This window comes from Anoplophora glabripennis, unplaced genomic scaffold (genome assembly GCF_000390285.2).
Source record: "Anoplophora glabripennis isolate ALB-LARVAE unplaced genomic scaffold, Agla_2.0 scaffold6, whole genome shotgun sequence".
Classification (NCBI taxonomy): domain Eukaryota; kingdom Metazoa; phylum Arthropoda; class Insecta; order Coleoptera; family Cerambycidae; genus Anoplophora; species Anoplophora glabripennis.
In genome coordinates, this window is record NW_019416749.1 from 1,710,201 (window position 1) to 1,726,789 (window position 16,589).

Sequence of the window (16,589 nt, forward strand, 5' to 3'; positions counted from 1 at the left end):
ACAGATAATAATATAACCACGATAGTAATCTAATCTTATTAATACATACTATCTTTTTTTGTAGTAGATAAGTTACTTAATCATTTTATACCTACAGCTCTTTTCGTACATTGCTGTAAAGTTTGAAATACAAAATAAGAAATTTCCCCGCTCTACGCAGTTTTGTTTGACGTACACCAACTTAATTGGAGTATTTCATCGGCGTTCGTTTGAAGCCGAGCACAAAATCTATGTTCTTATGCAGGAGTATTTCACTCTGATCAATAAGATCATTGCTCTGGTTACTCTGTCATTTGTGCTGGAGCAAAGGGAGTAGAGTAACCAGAGCAAGCAGCTGATTTTATTTTTATTGGTTGATATATCTGACGTATGCCGGTAAATATGGGAATACCCTGTCGATTACTTAATACAAAATCTTTATGACATATTCACAGTCTTCGTCTAAACATGTTGATACATTTTCCAATCCACTTTCTCCTTCTTCCACTAATAATTCCGCTAATAAACCTAATAAGTTTTCTTTCATGGTGGATAACAAATTTACTTTTTGTATACCTAGACAGAAGAAAAACTGCTATATACCCTAGATAAAGTAAACTTAAAACACACACGTATACAACAAATCAAAGCATAGGTTATCATAGAAAATTTTCTATGATAGATTATGTTCAAGTCGTCTTAACGAACACAGGCAAATTACTCCAAGATCTGATTGCTCTACTTTGTGATCCAAAAGGATCTGGTGGCGTCACTGCTCAGTACTCTTCATGATCCAAGATCTCTTGAAGCCACTAGGTTTAGCTTCTAACGAACAGGGTTATAATAACTCTATGGGTCAAAAATAAAGAATTGCCAGATGACATATCCAATGATGTGAAATGTGTGTAGGGTGCCTGTCTTTTAATAACAGATTGTGAAAAGTAAAGAAGTTAATGATATATTTTAAACTAATATCTACAAATATTTACTGTAATTTTCTAAATACAAGATGGGAAAGTCAAGAAAAATACGAAAAGGGAAAGGCGATGAAAGGTAAATATGGAAAGAAAATAATTTACGAAGCTAATTCTAATTATTTTCTAGTGAATCCGAAAATGAGTTGAATACTGAACAGTTAATAGAAAAATCAAATAAAAAATCTAAATCGCTCAAGTAAGTATGACAAAAATTCAAAAAAATAGGTTATATCAGAAACATTTGGCTAACCGCCAGAAAGTATATATAAGGCTTCTTTAACAAACTTACCAACATGCCAGGGAAATTAGTAATCGAATCAAGAGAGAAAAATTATGCCATAGATGATACAAAAAATTCTAGTAGACAAATTTTATTAACATGTCAAAAAGAAAATGTCTGGAGTAGCTACTAATGATTAGTGGTGAAATGAGTAAATTTTAGTATGTTATATTTTTAGCAAGGTTTGGTATGAAAAAATAAACAGTTGTCGTTTTATAAGTGGGGTGTTGGCTACCTTTTCAGATATTGTCGTAAAATAATGTGGATTTTACCCGTATTTCTTATTCTTGCAAGATATCGTTATTTAAAAGGCAATTTAAAAAACATGTAAATGTGAATCGAAATTGACAGACAGTTGTGACTTGCTGCACCATGCTTTAATTGTGCCTTCTGTTAATAGGAAGCTCAACTAAATCCTCCATTCTTTTATTTAGTAATAGAGAAGCAGAGACGAGTTGCACAAATAAGAAGTTTTCTGTAATAAAATGTCTATAGTCTAATCTAGACTAGAGCAAAAATATCTAAAATATTCAGGTTTAGCTTTAAGGATTTCTGCCAATTTCTATGTGAATTCCTTCTACTGATTTGACTATGATTTTCTGTGGCTTCCCCTGAATTCCCTTCGCCTGTTTTATAGAAGAATCTTTAATTTTTCTGTGTTATAAATACGATTAAAACGTGTATTCAGTAACTACACAATTATTGGTGTATTTCAACTAACCAAGTAGAATAAACTCTTAATTATTGGTCTATTTGCCAATGATATTAGCACACTTGCCTTTTGTCCAAATAAACTGCTCATATGATTTATATATTTATCAAATTCATATTTGAAATTGTTCTGCATTACCTCTTTTTTTTCTATTTTCTCTCTTGTATCTCTCTTTATCTCTACATTTCACAAATGTAGTGACCACTGGATAGCCATTGCGCTGAAAACTTTATGGCTTCCACTGCATTCATGATTATAGCTTGGTGTTACTTGAAGATATTATATTTAAAAATGTATATTAATTAATACTTAATAATGCATTAAATATAAACAATACGATAATAAGGTGAAAGTTGTACTTATTTCTTTGTATAAATGTGAAACTATAGAGAGAAAATAAGATACTCTCTCATGAATTTGCGAAAATGTCTGAACTGAACTGAACTAATATTAGACATCGTTTAATAATTTTTAATAATTATTTACATGACATAATATTGTATGCGTGACTACAGTTTTCTCTTCAACTGAAGATATGATGGACGTTAAAATATCTGCAAGAGTTACAGAAACACGACATTTTTTGTAATTAAAATATACAACGTAAATTGCAATATCAAAACAATATGATATACAAATTACTACCATAACGTTCGCATAACTCACATGAACAATCATCAGTTAATTTGTTTTGCCTATAGATTTGCCAGTTCTCGCTATAAAAATATAGACGTGTTGTCTTCTTTTTTTAATTACTATTTAAACTTTTTATAAATGAGGAATTATAACAAAATTAAAAATATTAAAATGACAATTGTTATTTATGGTTTTATTAAATTTAAATGATGGTGTATTAAAGGTATTGGCCATGTTTTTGGCCACATTCTTAGTCCTTATACAAAAATTCTTTTAGGACGTGTTTAAATCATATAGTTACTAAACTACGATTTGTGTAATAATTTTTTTTTTAAAATACAATTGGGAATGCACTGATCAAATTTGCTAAATACTTAGTAGTGTCGAGATTCTGGGATGGTTAGTGGCAATGTATCCTGAATTTGCTAGTTTAGATTTTATCACAATTTTTTATTTTAGCATTTCTTGGGTTTATTTGAATAGCTACACGGAAATACAAATTGCATTTTTAAGGACATTTTTGCTCCATTTGAATATGTAGTTAGATTTTCAATGCGATATTATTGCTATAACCTGGTGTTCGAATTCTTTTTGCATTTGGTATAAATAATCTTGTCAAAATTTTATAATAAATAAGTAAATTTATTTATATTGTGTTTTAAGAACTAAACCAGCCGATGTTGAATCAGAAGAACAAAAGGATGAAAGTAAAAAGCCGAAGGGGAAGAAAGAGAAAAAGCCTGCTGCGACTGATGAAAGTGATAATGATGTAGGTGTAACAAATGTTAAAAAGTCGTTTTCCTTATTACAAGTTGAAGATAGTGGTTCTGAGAATGACAAAATGCTTGAAGATAATAGTGAGAGTGAATCTAAATCATTAAAAAAAGACACTAAAAAGAAATCTAATAGTGAGGAAAATAGGACTAAAGATCAAGGTGGTAAAAAAGGTAAAAAAAATCGAAGGAAACGAGATGAGAGTGATGAAGATATAGAAAAAGTATTAGCCGAATTAGAAATGGAATATTCAGGTGTTAAGAAAGAGGGTGTGCCGATTTCAGAAATTACCGCTCCTGCAGCAGTTCAGGTAGATGAAGAAAAAGGAAAAAAAAGTAAGAATAAAAAATTAGAGAAGGAATCTCTTGAAAAACTGCCAGAAGTAGAAGAAGAATCTAAAACGGAAAATTCTGGAACAGTGAAGACTGCAGCGCAAAAGAAAAAAGAAAAAAAAGATAGAGATAAGCAAAAGAAGTTAACTTCAAAGAGCCAAGATGACGTCAAAAAGCAGAGTAGCCTGGATGAAGTATCTACAGAAGAAAAAAATGAAAAGGAGAAAATTGAAGAAGACAAGGTGCTCCCTGAGGGAGACAAAAAGAGTAAAAAGAAAAAGAAAGGTGCTAAAGATGAAGAAGACAAAGAAGCGAAAGAAACCAAGAAAGGTATTAATTTTCCTTTTGTATTTTAACCAGAAATTTAAAATTGTTATACATATATTTTAAGAATCTTTTTAGTTATTTATTATTGTATTTATTGGTAGGTCCTGGAAAGAAAACAATTGCGGCGATGCAAGAAGCACTTAGAAAATTAAAAGAAGAAGAAGAACGCCTCAAGCGTCAAGAAGAAGAACAGATCAAGAAAGAAGAAGAAGCTGAGAAAGCAAGATTGGAAGCACTTAGGTTAGAGCAGGAGCGCAAAGAAAGAAAGAAGCAAAAGGAAAAGGAAAGAAAAGAAAGACTTAAAGCAGAAGGAAAATTGCTCACTGCAAAACAAAAGGCTGATAGAGCAAGAGCCCAGGCTCTAATAGATAGTTTGAAAGCACAGGGTGTTGAGTTGCCAGATGTGGGCGAAAGAAAACCTAGACCTGGTACCAGGGTGAAGCCAAGCAGGCAGAAAAAGGAACAGAATGAAGGCAAGTAGTATTTAAATTTTACATAAAATTTTGAAAAATGGTAATTTTTTTCTGAAACTTATGTCAGTGTAGTCACAGGAATAATGGGAAGGTTTGAATAATATGAAATGATGAGCTCTACAATATTTAGTCTGTAAGATCTGTGATGCAATTTTTGTTTAACTTTAGCAAGAACTCAGTTGTGAACAAAAAATAAAACAATTAATCGTGGTTACTTAAAATTAAAATATGCTCTTTCAAATTTCAGTCTGATTGGGGAAATAAATGCTTCTGTTCTAATTTAAAATTAGATTTTTTTTATATTTTAATTTCTAATTTTTATAAGACAAGAAACAGTTATAGTGGATAATGTCTTTGTAGCCAAAAATAATAATTAGTAAAGATTTCGTTAAATGTTTGTGTCGAGAATTTTAGAAATTTTCTTTTACTTAATTTGAATTAGCTTAGTACCTTTTAAAATAGAGTAGGAGTTATGTTAATAATGTATAATTAAAATAAATTAGAATTTTTTTGAAAAAAGTAGTTTTTAAGCTGGTAAAAACTGTTTTTAATTTATGTATCAACATAAAAATACATGTATGAATTAATTCGTATTAGGTTAAAACTATTACACTATTATGAAACTGTTTGATATAATAATTTTCCAAATAATTAATTTATGTTATACTTTCTCAGCTACTACAGATAATATAAGTACTAATAAACAGGAAGAACAGAAACCAGAAGATACTGTTCCTGTTAAAGTTGAAATTACGGAACAAAGCCAAGAAAAAGATGAAGAATCGGGAGATGATGTTAAAGATGCCTGGGACGCTTCTTCTGAAGATGAGGATTCTGAAGAAACCAAGCCTGCATCAGGTGAGCACCTTTTAAAAGGAATATTTGTTTACGTATATTTTTTTCAATTAAGAACCAGGCTTTGTGTTTCCTGTTAAGGCTAATTGATCATAACAAATAAACAAATTTCATGAAAGTTTGGTATGTTTCAGACGGTCCTTACAATTTATTTTTTTTTCAGAATCTAAAACTGATGCAAGCGGACGACAGAAAACCTCTCTACTAAAAGAGGAAGAAGAAGATGAGAGTAGTTCCGAGGAAGAATCTGAAGAAGAAGAAAGTGATTCAGAATCGGAAGATGAAACCGACGCCAAATCCTTAGTGGAGAAAGCCCGAGACAAAGCATTACAAAGAATAAAGGTACGCTTTTTAATTATTACAATTTTACAGCACAGTATTTGGAATGATTTCTTATTTATTTCTGGATAAAATATTTAATTTACAGGCAAGGAAAGAAGAAGCTGTAAAGAATAGAACCACCGATAATCTTAGAGCTGCAATTGTATGCGTATTGGGTCATGTAGACACTGGGAAAACTAAAATATTAGATAAATTAAGGAGAACTAATGTTCAAGACGGCGAAGCTGGTGGAATCACTCAACAAATAGGAGCAACGAATGTACCTATTGATGCTATTAAAGAGCAAATTAAGATTGTAAAGGAGGTACGTATTTTTTTTATATACAAATTCATAAAACCTCATTTATCTGTACTGTTCAGGTACGGAATGAGGCACAAATTATTCTACAATAAATTGAAAAGTTTTGTAATCAACGTAGATCTAGACCTATTTTTTGTAACATCCTGTAAATATTTTTAAGGTGAACGAACTGGAACTGAAAATTCCCGGATTGCTCATCATAGATACGCCTGGTCACGAGTCTTTTAGCAATTTGAGAAATCGCGGTTCATCTTTATGTGATATAGCGATTCTAGTTGTTGATATTATGCACGGATTGGAACCTCAAACCATCGAGTCGATAAACTTGTTGAAGAGTAAAAAGACACCTTTCATAGTTGCTCTCAACAAAATTGACAGACTTTACGATTGGCAAACAATTAGTAGAAAGGACGTCAGAGATATTCTCAAGAGTCAGGCGCAAAATACTCAACTGGAATTTGAGCAAAGGACTAAAGAAGTTATCGTGCAATTTGCAGAACAAGGTCAGTAATTTTTTAAATATCTTTTTGACTCATCTAAAAAATAATCATTAAAATTACTTTTTATACAGGGTGTAACTTTAAGTGGGGGTCATATTTACACAGAGGCTACCTTTGATTGTTAGAAACACGTATCAATAGTTTATTTTTTCAAATTCCATCGTAAAAACTAAATTTTGTTTTTAAACCTTTTTTAATAATTTTCCTATCCCGTCTTGGGACAAGTTCGTGTGATCTCAAACAACAGCATATGTTAATCGCAGCGCATGCACAATTGACAACTGAGCTGTGCATCGTTTCCAAATCTCATAATTTAAAGAAAAGATTATTAAAAAGCAAATTTCACATCACCTGTCGTGAGATACTGTTCTGGTGCTGTCAATTGAAAATCCCTAAATCTAACGTTAATGATTCATTTACAATGAACAGTAACAAACTGTTGCGTCTTCGTTCAATGGGACATACTCTCGATATGCACGAAATCTATCTCCAAGTAAAATTAATCGAGCGCCTAGTGCTTAAACAAAACGTAGATTTCTAATTTATTTCCCAAGTTCCTTGATAATAAATAGAGTTACTCCTTAGGTTTAAATGCTGCCTTGTTCCATGAAAATCCTGACATTCGGAGCTATGTTTCCCTTGTGCCAACTAGTGCCATCACTGGAGAAGGTATGGGGAATCTTTTGGCTTTAATAGTTGAATTTTGTCAGACGAAACTGGGACCCCGGCTTATGTACTCGGACGAGCTTCAAGCTACTGTACTGGAAGTAAAAGCTATTTCTGGTCTTGGGACGACCATAGACGTAATATTGGTTAATGGGACGCTTAGAGAGGGCGATACTATGCTATGTGCCGGCACTGACGGCCCTATCGTCACACAAATTAGGTCATTACTTATGCCACAACCCCTTAGGGAGCTTAGAGTTAAGGTGAGTAAATAGCTTATAAAAAATTAAATAAGGCTTGTAATTAAACGCCCAATATTTAATGACTATCTGCAAAATAAATATAGATTTCCGATTTCATTATAATGTGGGTTAAGCACTTTTAAGACGTTTCTGGAAATATTTTCATATTTTTGTCATAGACGTCAGCGTGTAAAATTTCCACCGAATTATATTATCGAATTTAAAACTTTATATAATTTTTATTTGCTATAAACGTTTTCTTTCTTTTAAAAATTTATTTTTTTTGCTAGAATGCATATGTAGAATATAAGGAAATCAAAGCAGCTCAAGGTGTAAAAATAGCGGCAAAAGAGCTGGAGAAGGCAATAGCGGGTCTAAATTTATATATAGCTCAAAAACCTGATGAGGTTGAAATCCTAAAAGAAGAGGTAGCAAGGGAATTGCGATCGGCACTTTCTAATATAAAATTGGCAGAAAGAGGGGTATACGTTCAGGCCTCGACTTTGGGATCCTTAGAGGCACTTTTGGAGTTCTTACGTACTAGTAAAATACCCGTAAGTAATAAATTATAATCAAATTTAAGAAAATTAAATCATTTTGGTGTTGGTAATTTCAAATTCTTTCTCTTGTTTTAGTATTGTGGGATTAGGATCGGTCCAGTTGTTAAAAAGGATGTAATGAAAGCATCTATTATGTTGGAACATGAAAGTCAGTAAGTAATTTATGTTATTATTATTTTTTTTAGTCTTTTGTTCCCCCCCCCCACAATTTTTTTTTGTTGGTAGAGAGAATGGATGGTTTTTAAAATGCTACTGTAAAAAAGATTTATCTAGTGCTACAACGATAGTTTCTGATATAAATTCGTTGTAGTGAGCGACAGGCGAATTCTAGTGTAAATAAACTTCACTTTTACACCAAATTTGCACTAAATTATTTATTTACAATTTTGACGAACTTATCACTATTCAAAGGTTAACATCTGTCAAGATATAGCTCTGTATGAATGCGGTTTTGCAGTATTATAACGAGCGTTCAAATAAAAACGTGGTCGAAGTTGGCTCTGACACATTGGACGTAGGGAGTAGCTTATAGCAACCAACTTAACCTCATTTCTCAACGAGCTGTATAGCAGCTGTCAGTTTCAATAACGTTAATGACTATATAACTTTATTTTAAAGAATAATCGTGATAACAATAACAAACAATTAAAGGAGCTGCGGAAAGTGTCCCCCTCCTTGTTATAACAATAAATTAAAGCAGCTGCTGAAAGTGTCCCCCTCCTTGTTCCAAGCACTTTTCACACCTGTTCCTCAAAGAATTAAAGACATTTTCTAAGATGCTCGGGGTATTGTTAATTTCACGAATCTTGTCTATAAGTCGAGCCTGCAGATGGTTTAAATCAGGAATAGGCAGTTCAAAAATAGTGTTTTTAAGGTAAGGCCACAAAAAGAAATCACACGGCGTAATATCACATGACCTCGGTGGAAATTCATGTTCAGCATTGAGACTTATTAGTCGATTTTGGAAAACTTCCCTCAACATATTCATCGTCTCGCCTGCCGTATGTGCCCTTGCGCCATCTTGTTGAAAGTAAAAGTTTGTAATTTCGTTTTCTTCCAGCTGGTTAACAAAAGGAGCGATAATTTCTTCTCTATACCTTTGCGCAGTAAGAGTACCATTAAAAAAAATAGGTCCATAAATCCTCCTTCGATTGAGAGCACACCAAACTCCAATTTTTTGAGCGTGTAGAGGGCCCTCGACAAAAAAGTTATCTGGTTTTTCAGAAGACCACATTCTCATATTCTGTGAGTTTACGTAACCACTTAAATGAAACCAGGCTTCATCAGAAAAAAAGGTGATATTATGAAGTTCACCGTAGTTGTTTAAAAACCATTCACAAAATACAGCCCGTCGCGGAAAATCAACTTCATGAAGTTCTTGCTGACAAGTTAAACGATAGGAGAACAAACGCAAATCTTTTTTTAACACTGTGTGGCAGGTACCGACTGATACTCCCACCATTTGTGATAAAACACGTACAGAAGTTCTTGGCGCATTTTCCATTATTTGTTGGACATTTTCTTTTAATTCTTCAGTCCGCTTTTTAGGTCGGCCGCTTCCTTCTTTTCTTGTTACACTGCCCGTTTCACGAAAAACATTAACACAACGCTGAACTGCACTTTGAAAAATTTTGTACTCAACAACGCCGGGAAATTGATTTTGAAATTCTATGAAACATTCCTCAATAGAATACTTCCATATTCCATCAATCTTGCGTCCATTTCTAAAGTAGGACTCTATGATAAACACTTTTTGTTCTTGAGAAAACACCATTTTAAAAGCTTTTTAAAACGAAAATATTCAAATTGATAGCGGCGATATAGCGCTTTGACAGATGACGTTTAAGTTCATTTGCTATACGCAACACCCTACGTCCAAATTTTCAGAACCAACTTGACCACGTTTTTATTTGAACGCTCGTTATAATTTTTTACACTATTTTAAAGGTAAAGGTAACCATAATATGTGTTGCTATACTTATGCACCTGGTTACCACCTACTTATCAGACTTATATAGTACTTCCTTAGCTAGGAATCTTTGACTTGCCCTTGTTGTTCTCGGGATAGGTTCTGTGGGGGCCAACCATTATCAGAGCTTCTAGGCTGGCCCTGATGTTCATTCCTTACATAATAGAGGAAAGAGCCTCATTTACAACATAATGATAAAATAAATAATTATTCAAATAAAATATTGTGATACAAGTTTTCATTTAACAGCAACATTATTTTAGGTATGCCACGATATTGGCGTTTGACGTAAAGGTGGAACGTGATGCTCAAGAACTTGCAGACAGTTTAGGCGTCAAAATATTTCAGGCTGATATAATTTACCATCTGTTTGATAAATTTATGGCCTACAGGGAAGAATTAAAACAGAAGAAAAGAGAGGAGTTCAAACATATTGCCGTATTTCCGTGTAAACTTAAAATACTACCACAATTTGTTTTTAATTCACGTGACCCTATAGTGTGTGGTGTAATGGTAGAGGCTGGGATTATCAAAGAAGGCACGCCTATTTGTGTTCCAAGTAAAGAGGTACATAAATATTTTTACTACTGATTTCAAACTGTGTATGTAAAATATAAAGGTACTGTTTTTTTTTAATGAAATGAAAATTATTCAAATAATAGTTATTATTAGCAATATGAAAAATCATATACATTGTTTTTTTAGTGGATTTTTAATGAAATATAAAAAACATTTTCCTTAAAGGTAATACTATTAAAATATCTTCGGAAATAAATTAAAGATATTGTAACTTGTTTTCATAGTAATATATAGGGTGTCTAGATATTTCATCTACATTATTTCTATGGGCTAAAAATGCTAAAATTAAGACGTTTTAACTAAATATATTTCTATCTACAGTTGCTTCGTTTAACCGCTAGAGGACATCAAAGTCGTCAAAAACTTTAGTTTTTAAGGGCAATCATTTATCGAAAATCCTTACGTTATTTTAAAAATATTGTCAAAATTTGGAGTGAATAGAATGAAAATTGTTATAATTTAGTCTAACCAAATTACACTTGGAGAAAAAAATTTGTTACCTGGACTTTTTTAAGTGGAAATGGTAAAAGGGCTTATAAGAAACCTAAAAAAAATTAATGCGTGAGCAGGGGTGGTGGAGGGTTGATTTTGGGGGGTTGAAAAGTTGTGAAAAATTGTATCATTGGGATTTCTGGCGAAAGTTGATGTCAAATAAAAAAGTATCCAATGCAAAAGTTGTAGATCATGCAAAAATCTACAACTTTTGTAGAGGTCACTTTTTACGATAACCTCAAAATTTCCGAGAAAAATGCGAAAAACGGTTTTTTTTCTGATTTTTCATTTTTTATTTCTCATTTCTGCAAAAATAACTTAATTTTGACGAAACTTGGTGAAAGTATACCTTTCTGTGTCTTCTTCTACTTCTACTTCTAGTGGTTGGTCCTAATAAGTCCCATAGCACTGCGGCCTGATTAGGCCTATTGTGCGTCCCACTACTAGCCCTATTCAGCAAGTACATTTGTCCTTTTTACAAAGTCCAAAAGCTTCCTTGCTGACACTTCTCTCAGTTCCTTGGGTTCTAAGTAGGGTCTCCCAAGGAGCGCCATTCTGCTATGTGCAAATCTCGGGCACTCGCCCAGGATATGCAGAGAAGTTTCATCCGCCGATTCACATCCTCGGCAGACCGAACTGTCTACAAGCTTTAGCTTATGTAGATGTTTCCTAAAGCGACAGTGTCCCGTTATGAGCCCTGTCACTCTCCTGAGCCGTATTCTGTTCAAGCTCAGTGTCTTAAATAACTGTACATTTTTTTTTTTGATATAAACAAGATTTTCAAGGAAAAATTCTACTTAGGAAAATCATCGTACAGAGTTCTGCCGGTGATAATTTTTTCGTTTTGACATACTTTTTGGTGAAATAAAAAAATCACAGTTCAAAAAAATGCTCAAAAATGCAAAAAAAAATAAAAAATGACGCAAAAATTAATTTTTCAGTAATTGTTGATAATTTGTTTAAATTATAAAAAATTCAAAAACTACTTACACCATTCAATTGTACGGAAAAAATACAAAAAAAAAACTGTCATTGTTTGACCCAAAACTTTATTTTTGTACAGAATTGCTATAAACATATTATGTTGAATAGTGAATAAATAAAATAAATAATATTTTTTTCTGTAGGATTAGTATATTTATTTTTTTTAGAAAGTTTTAAAATTCCAGGTAGTTCCGGAGGCATCCGGAAAATCCCGTAATTTTGCAAAATTGTTTAATTTTCTTTCTGGCTTTATTTGAAAACTAATTTTAAAAATAAATAAATTATAAATTATAAATTGCATATTTACAATGTCACTTTTTTCACTCTATACAATGGCTTCAACATTTTTGCAATCCGACGTTTCATCTTCGAGGGGCCATCATCAGGTACATTTTTTAAAATATGTCACTGCTTGTTTTATGACCAAATCTAGTCATTTTTAATGTCAAAACGAAAAAAAGAACTCTGTACGATGATTTTTCTAAGTAGAATTTTTCTTTGAAAAAAAAGTGTTTCATACTGGAAAAAATTAATATCTCGTAAACTTCTTGATTTTTTTTATCTAAAAAAATTTGCGGTTATTGAAAACAGAAAGGTATACTTTTACCAAGTTTCGTCAAAATTAAATTATTTTTGCGGAAATCAGAAATAAAAAACGAGAAATAAGAAAAAACCTGTTTTTCACATTTTTCTCGGAAATTTTGAGGTTATCGTAAAAAGTGATATTGCGTATATAGAAATTTCTACAAAAATATATATTAAATGCAAATAAAGATATATTTTTTCAGTTTGTTGATTTGGGAGTGGTAACTAGTATAGAAAATAATCATAAACCTGTCGAAAGTGCCAGAAAAGGAATGGAAATCTGCATAAAAATTGAACCAGTGCCTGGAGAATCTCCTAAGATGTTCGGGAGACATTTTGATGAAACTGATTTTCTTGTTAGTAAGGTAAATATATTTCAACAAAAAAAATCTATGTCCTTATTTCTTTTATTTCATTCATTTTCTCCTATTTTATAAAAGTGGACTATAAGTTTCTTAAGTTTTGCTTACAGAAAAATTGCAAGAAAATCGCTAAAACTGATTACATAAATTAAAAATCCGCGGTTACTAAATAATAAATACCTATGATATGAACATTTTTAGGAAAAATTAAAAAAAAACGCAGAAGAATCAATTATTGTTTTTTTTGCAGATATCACGTCAATCTATAGATGCATGCAAGGATTACTTCAGAGATGACCTTCTGAAAACTGATTGGCAACTTATGGTTGAATTAAAAAAACTCTTCCAGATTTTGTAGCTATATTTATATTTTTTAATAATATTTTCTATATATATATATATATATATGTATACACACATTATTTCCATATATTTATACCATGCCTTAATTCTCATTTAGTAAATAAATCAAAGCAGAAACAAAAAAAAATTAATTATCGATACTGTTGATTTTTACTATCAACCAGCTTTTACAATTAATTATACCCAAATAAACGGATGGTGGAATAAGGTCGTTTTAATTTTTTTACTACTTTAGTATTTTACAAATATTCCGTCACTTTTTGATTTCCTATCTTTTTGTGCACAAAAATTGGGTACAAAATATTTAATTTCCGATTATCGTTTCAGGTGACAGTTTGTGAAAGTTTGTGCATGGAAACTATTTTTCTCGCAACTGCAAAGAAAAATACACAATCGATCCTATGATTCCAAAAAAGTGAGATACTTGCATTGACAATTTGTTTCAGTTACATCCAGTACATCCGAACTTTCACTAAAAATGTCATCATTCTCGAGCATCAATATTATTTTGAGTAATTTCAATTATAATACTATATTGACTTAATTTTACTCTTTAATACATTTTATACAGAATTTTACTTACGGAAATCAACTGTGAAGGCCAATAGTTTAAGCTTTAAAAATTTAGACAATTCGTGGATTTAAAGTGTTGTTTTAGTTTTATATTTTAATTTTTGTGGGTGTACTGTTATTTGAACCCTTTCATTGCGGGAAACCGATTCATAAGCAAAATGAACCGATATCTAGGCAGGCCGGGAGTCAAGGTTTGTTGCGAGAACTGTTCTTATTTCTATACAGGGTGTCCACAAATTTCACCAACAATGTTTGACTGCATCTTCACGGCGATAAATAAATACGATCTATGGAAAAAAATTAAATAAAACTTTTTGGTTTTTGAATTACAGGCCATCAAAGTTGTCAAAAATAAAACTAATTTAATTAATAACTTCATAACCCTTTTACCGATCACGTTAAAATTTGGCACATTTGTTTGGACTAATATGGCATATTATTTCTTGAAGCTTTAGTCAAATTGATATACTAGGTGATAGTTTTCTCCAGTTACCTCTCTCTTTTTGCGGTCAAAACTTATGCAGTGGTCGTATTTTTTTAATACGGGCAGCTACATTGAAAAGGCTGTTTCATTTAAAGAAAATATTGCCTCTTGAGAAAATCGCGTACAGAAAGCCATTCTTGAGAAAAATAGCATTATTTGCAGGTCTACTGCTACATAAACCGAAATGCACAGACCTGCAAATAATGCTATTTTTCTCAAGAATGGTTTTCTGTAGGCAATTTTCTCAAGAGAAAAATAAAATGACCTTTTCAATGTTGCTGGCGGTTTTAAAAAAATACAACCACTGTAAAAGTTTTGACCGCTAAAAGCTATTACCCAGTATATCGATTTGACTAAAACTTTAATAATAGTCCAAATAAATATGGCAAATTATAATGCGATCGGTAAAAGGGTTATGAAGTTATTAATTAAATTAGTTTTATTTTTGACAACTTTGAAGGCTTATAATTCAAAAACCAAAACTTCTTTAACTTTTTTTTTGTAGATCGTGTTTATTTATCGTCGTGAATATGCAGTCAAACGTTGTCGATGAAATTTGTGGACACCCTGTATATAAAAATTTGTCATTTAGACATTTTATGCCATGCCTCCAAAGTTTGTGCATAAAGAATCAATATCAAATTTTGTAACCAATGTACATAGTGTGACAAAACTGCAAATATGGAATTCTTAGAATATGAGCCTAATAAAAAATAACTGTGGACTCTGTATATTGAATACTAAATTTGATATTCATTTACATAAACTTTTATTGGGAATAAAATTTTATGAGAGATCAATAAAAAAATTCAATGTCAAGCATAATTATTGCATACACTCTGTATGTGGTTTAGTTATATTTTCGAAAAAAAAAAAGAAAATTTGTTACGTGCATAATTTATTATGTGGCATGACTTAAATGACAAATTTTTGTATAAAAATTATATAATTATATCAAATTTTGTAACCAGTTTAACAACTGCGTAAAAGGAACAAATATGAGGTTATTAGAATATCAACTTAAATAATAACAGTTACTGTTTATTAAAATTTTTCAAATGAAGTAATTCTAAACCAGAAATTATTGAACTTAAAAAAAAATAAAAAAACATCGTGTGCAAATTTATTTGTACAATTTTTTTAAAACATGATTTTTATAACGAAAATGTTATTAGAGAATGTGTTGTTTCATTGGAACACAGTTATCCTGTCTAGTGTGGGAAGTAGCCACATCTGTGATATAAATATTTTATTTGGGAAGTTATGTACCCGCGCATCCTGCCCGTTTCATCACAGCGGAACTGTCATTTGAAAAGGTACTGCAGTGAAAGGGTTAAGGGATTAAATTTACTTTTAACTGTCAAATTAAAAAAAATTGTTTATAGAGGTAAACAGCCGTAATTCCATTTTTTTACAATTTATTGTCAAACTGTTTTTACTCAGCAACTATTAAGATCTTCCTATCAGATAATCATACTTTTTCATAAATATTTAATTGTTGAATATATCCTTACTATAACAAAAAAAATATATAAACTTTATTTGCTTGCTTTGAAAGTTTTGACAAAATGGAAATACGATCATCTACTTCTGGTATAGAAATACAAGTTAAATTGTTACCACCGCAAGTTTCATCCTACGTGTGACTGATCACTCTTTAGGAAGGATGTACTTTTAGTGTATACATAATAAATGATTTTTGATACATATCTTTTGATTTTTCACTTTTCAGTAAAGTACATATTTTTTGAAGCACTAAAAGTCAATGACGGCTTGTGAAAAATGAAGTGGTCATGTTTTCATAAATAGGCATTATGACACACCTTTTCAGGTAATGATTTCTAGGCCCATAAAGAGACCTTTTGTGATGGAAAGCTTTTGAGCAAAATTTCTGAAATAATATATTAAAATAGGGGATGCTACCGCAAAGGGTTGCAAATTAATGTAAATCATAATCAACTAATAAATCCAATTAAGTGTTTTATATTTTGCGCAAAATTTTCATATAGGTATAACTACGAAAAAAAATTATTTTTTTTAAAAATAAAAAAGAAAACTAATTTAACTATTTTGAAAAACAAATTTTTCCATGTGTACGTTCAATCCTTTTGAGATCCCGGCAAATGCACTCCTGTTTTAATTTCTTATTTCAAAAATTGCAGTTGAAATATGTAGTTTTAGCATGAAAGTCCTTTTTGTTGGCGTCTCGTAAAAAACAGTATGGCCTCATGCTTCTTGATAC

At 31.4% G+C, this 16,589-nt stretch overlaps 1 protein-coding gene across 1 annotated transcript; it reads left to right on the forward strand.

Annotated features, from left to right (window-relative positions):
* The first annotated feature begins 872 nt into the window (after window positions 1-872).
* On the forward strand, window positions 873-14,206 carry LOC108912041 (eukaryotic translation initiation factor 5B). Its single transcript, XM_018717191.1, has 14 exons — window positions 873-1,032; window positions 1,084-1,152; window positions 3,248-4,020; window positions 4,119-4,490; window positions 5,166-5,348; window positions 5,509-5,687; window positions 5,773-5,991; window positions 6,149-6,491; window positions 7,074-7,417; window positions 7,687-7,950; window positions 8,032-8,108; window positions 10,189-10,492; window positions 12,769-12,930; window positions 13,178-14,206. The coding sequence occupies exons 1-14, from the start codon at window positions 989-991 to the stop codon at window positions 13,283-13,285; spliced, it is 3,441 nt and encodes a 1,146-aa protein (XP_018572707.1). The 5' UTR covers window positions 873-988; the 3' UTR covers window positions 13,286-14,206.
* The last annotated feature ends 2,383 nt before the right edge of the window (window positions 14,207-16,589 follow it).

What these genes read in the sequence shown, in the direction of transcription:
- LOC108912041 (XM_018717191.1), top strand. Translation starts at nt 989, where the DNA reads ATGGGAAAGTCAAGAAAAATACGAAAAGGGAAAGGCGATGAAAG. An exon ending in AAAGGGAAAGGCGATGAAAG is followed by an intron (nt 1,033 to 1,083) that starts GTAAATATGGAA and finishes ATTATTTTCTAG; the next exon opens with TGAATCCGAAAATGAGTTGA. An exon ending in CTGATTTTCTTGTTAGTAAG is followed by an intron (nt 12,931 to 13,177) that starts GTAAATATATTT and finishes TTTTTTTTGCAG; the next exon opens with ATATCACGTCAATCTATAGA.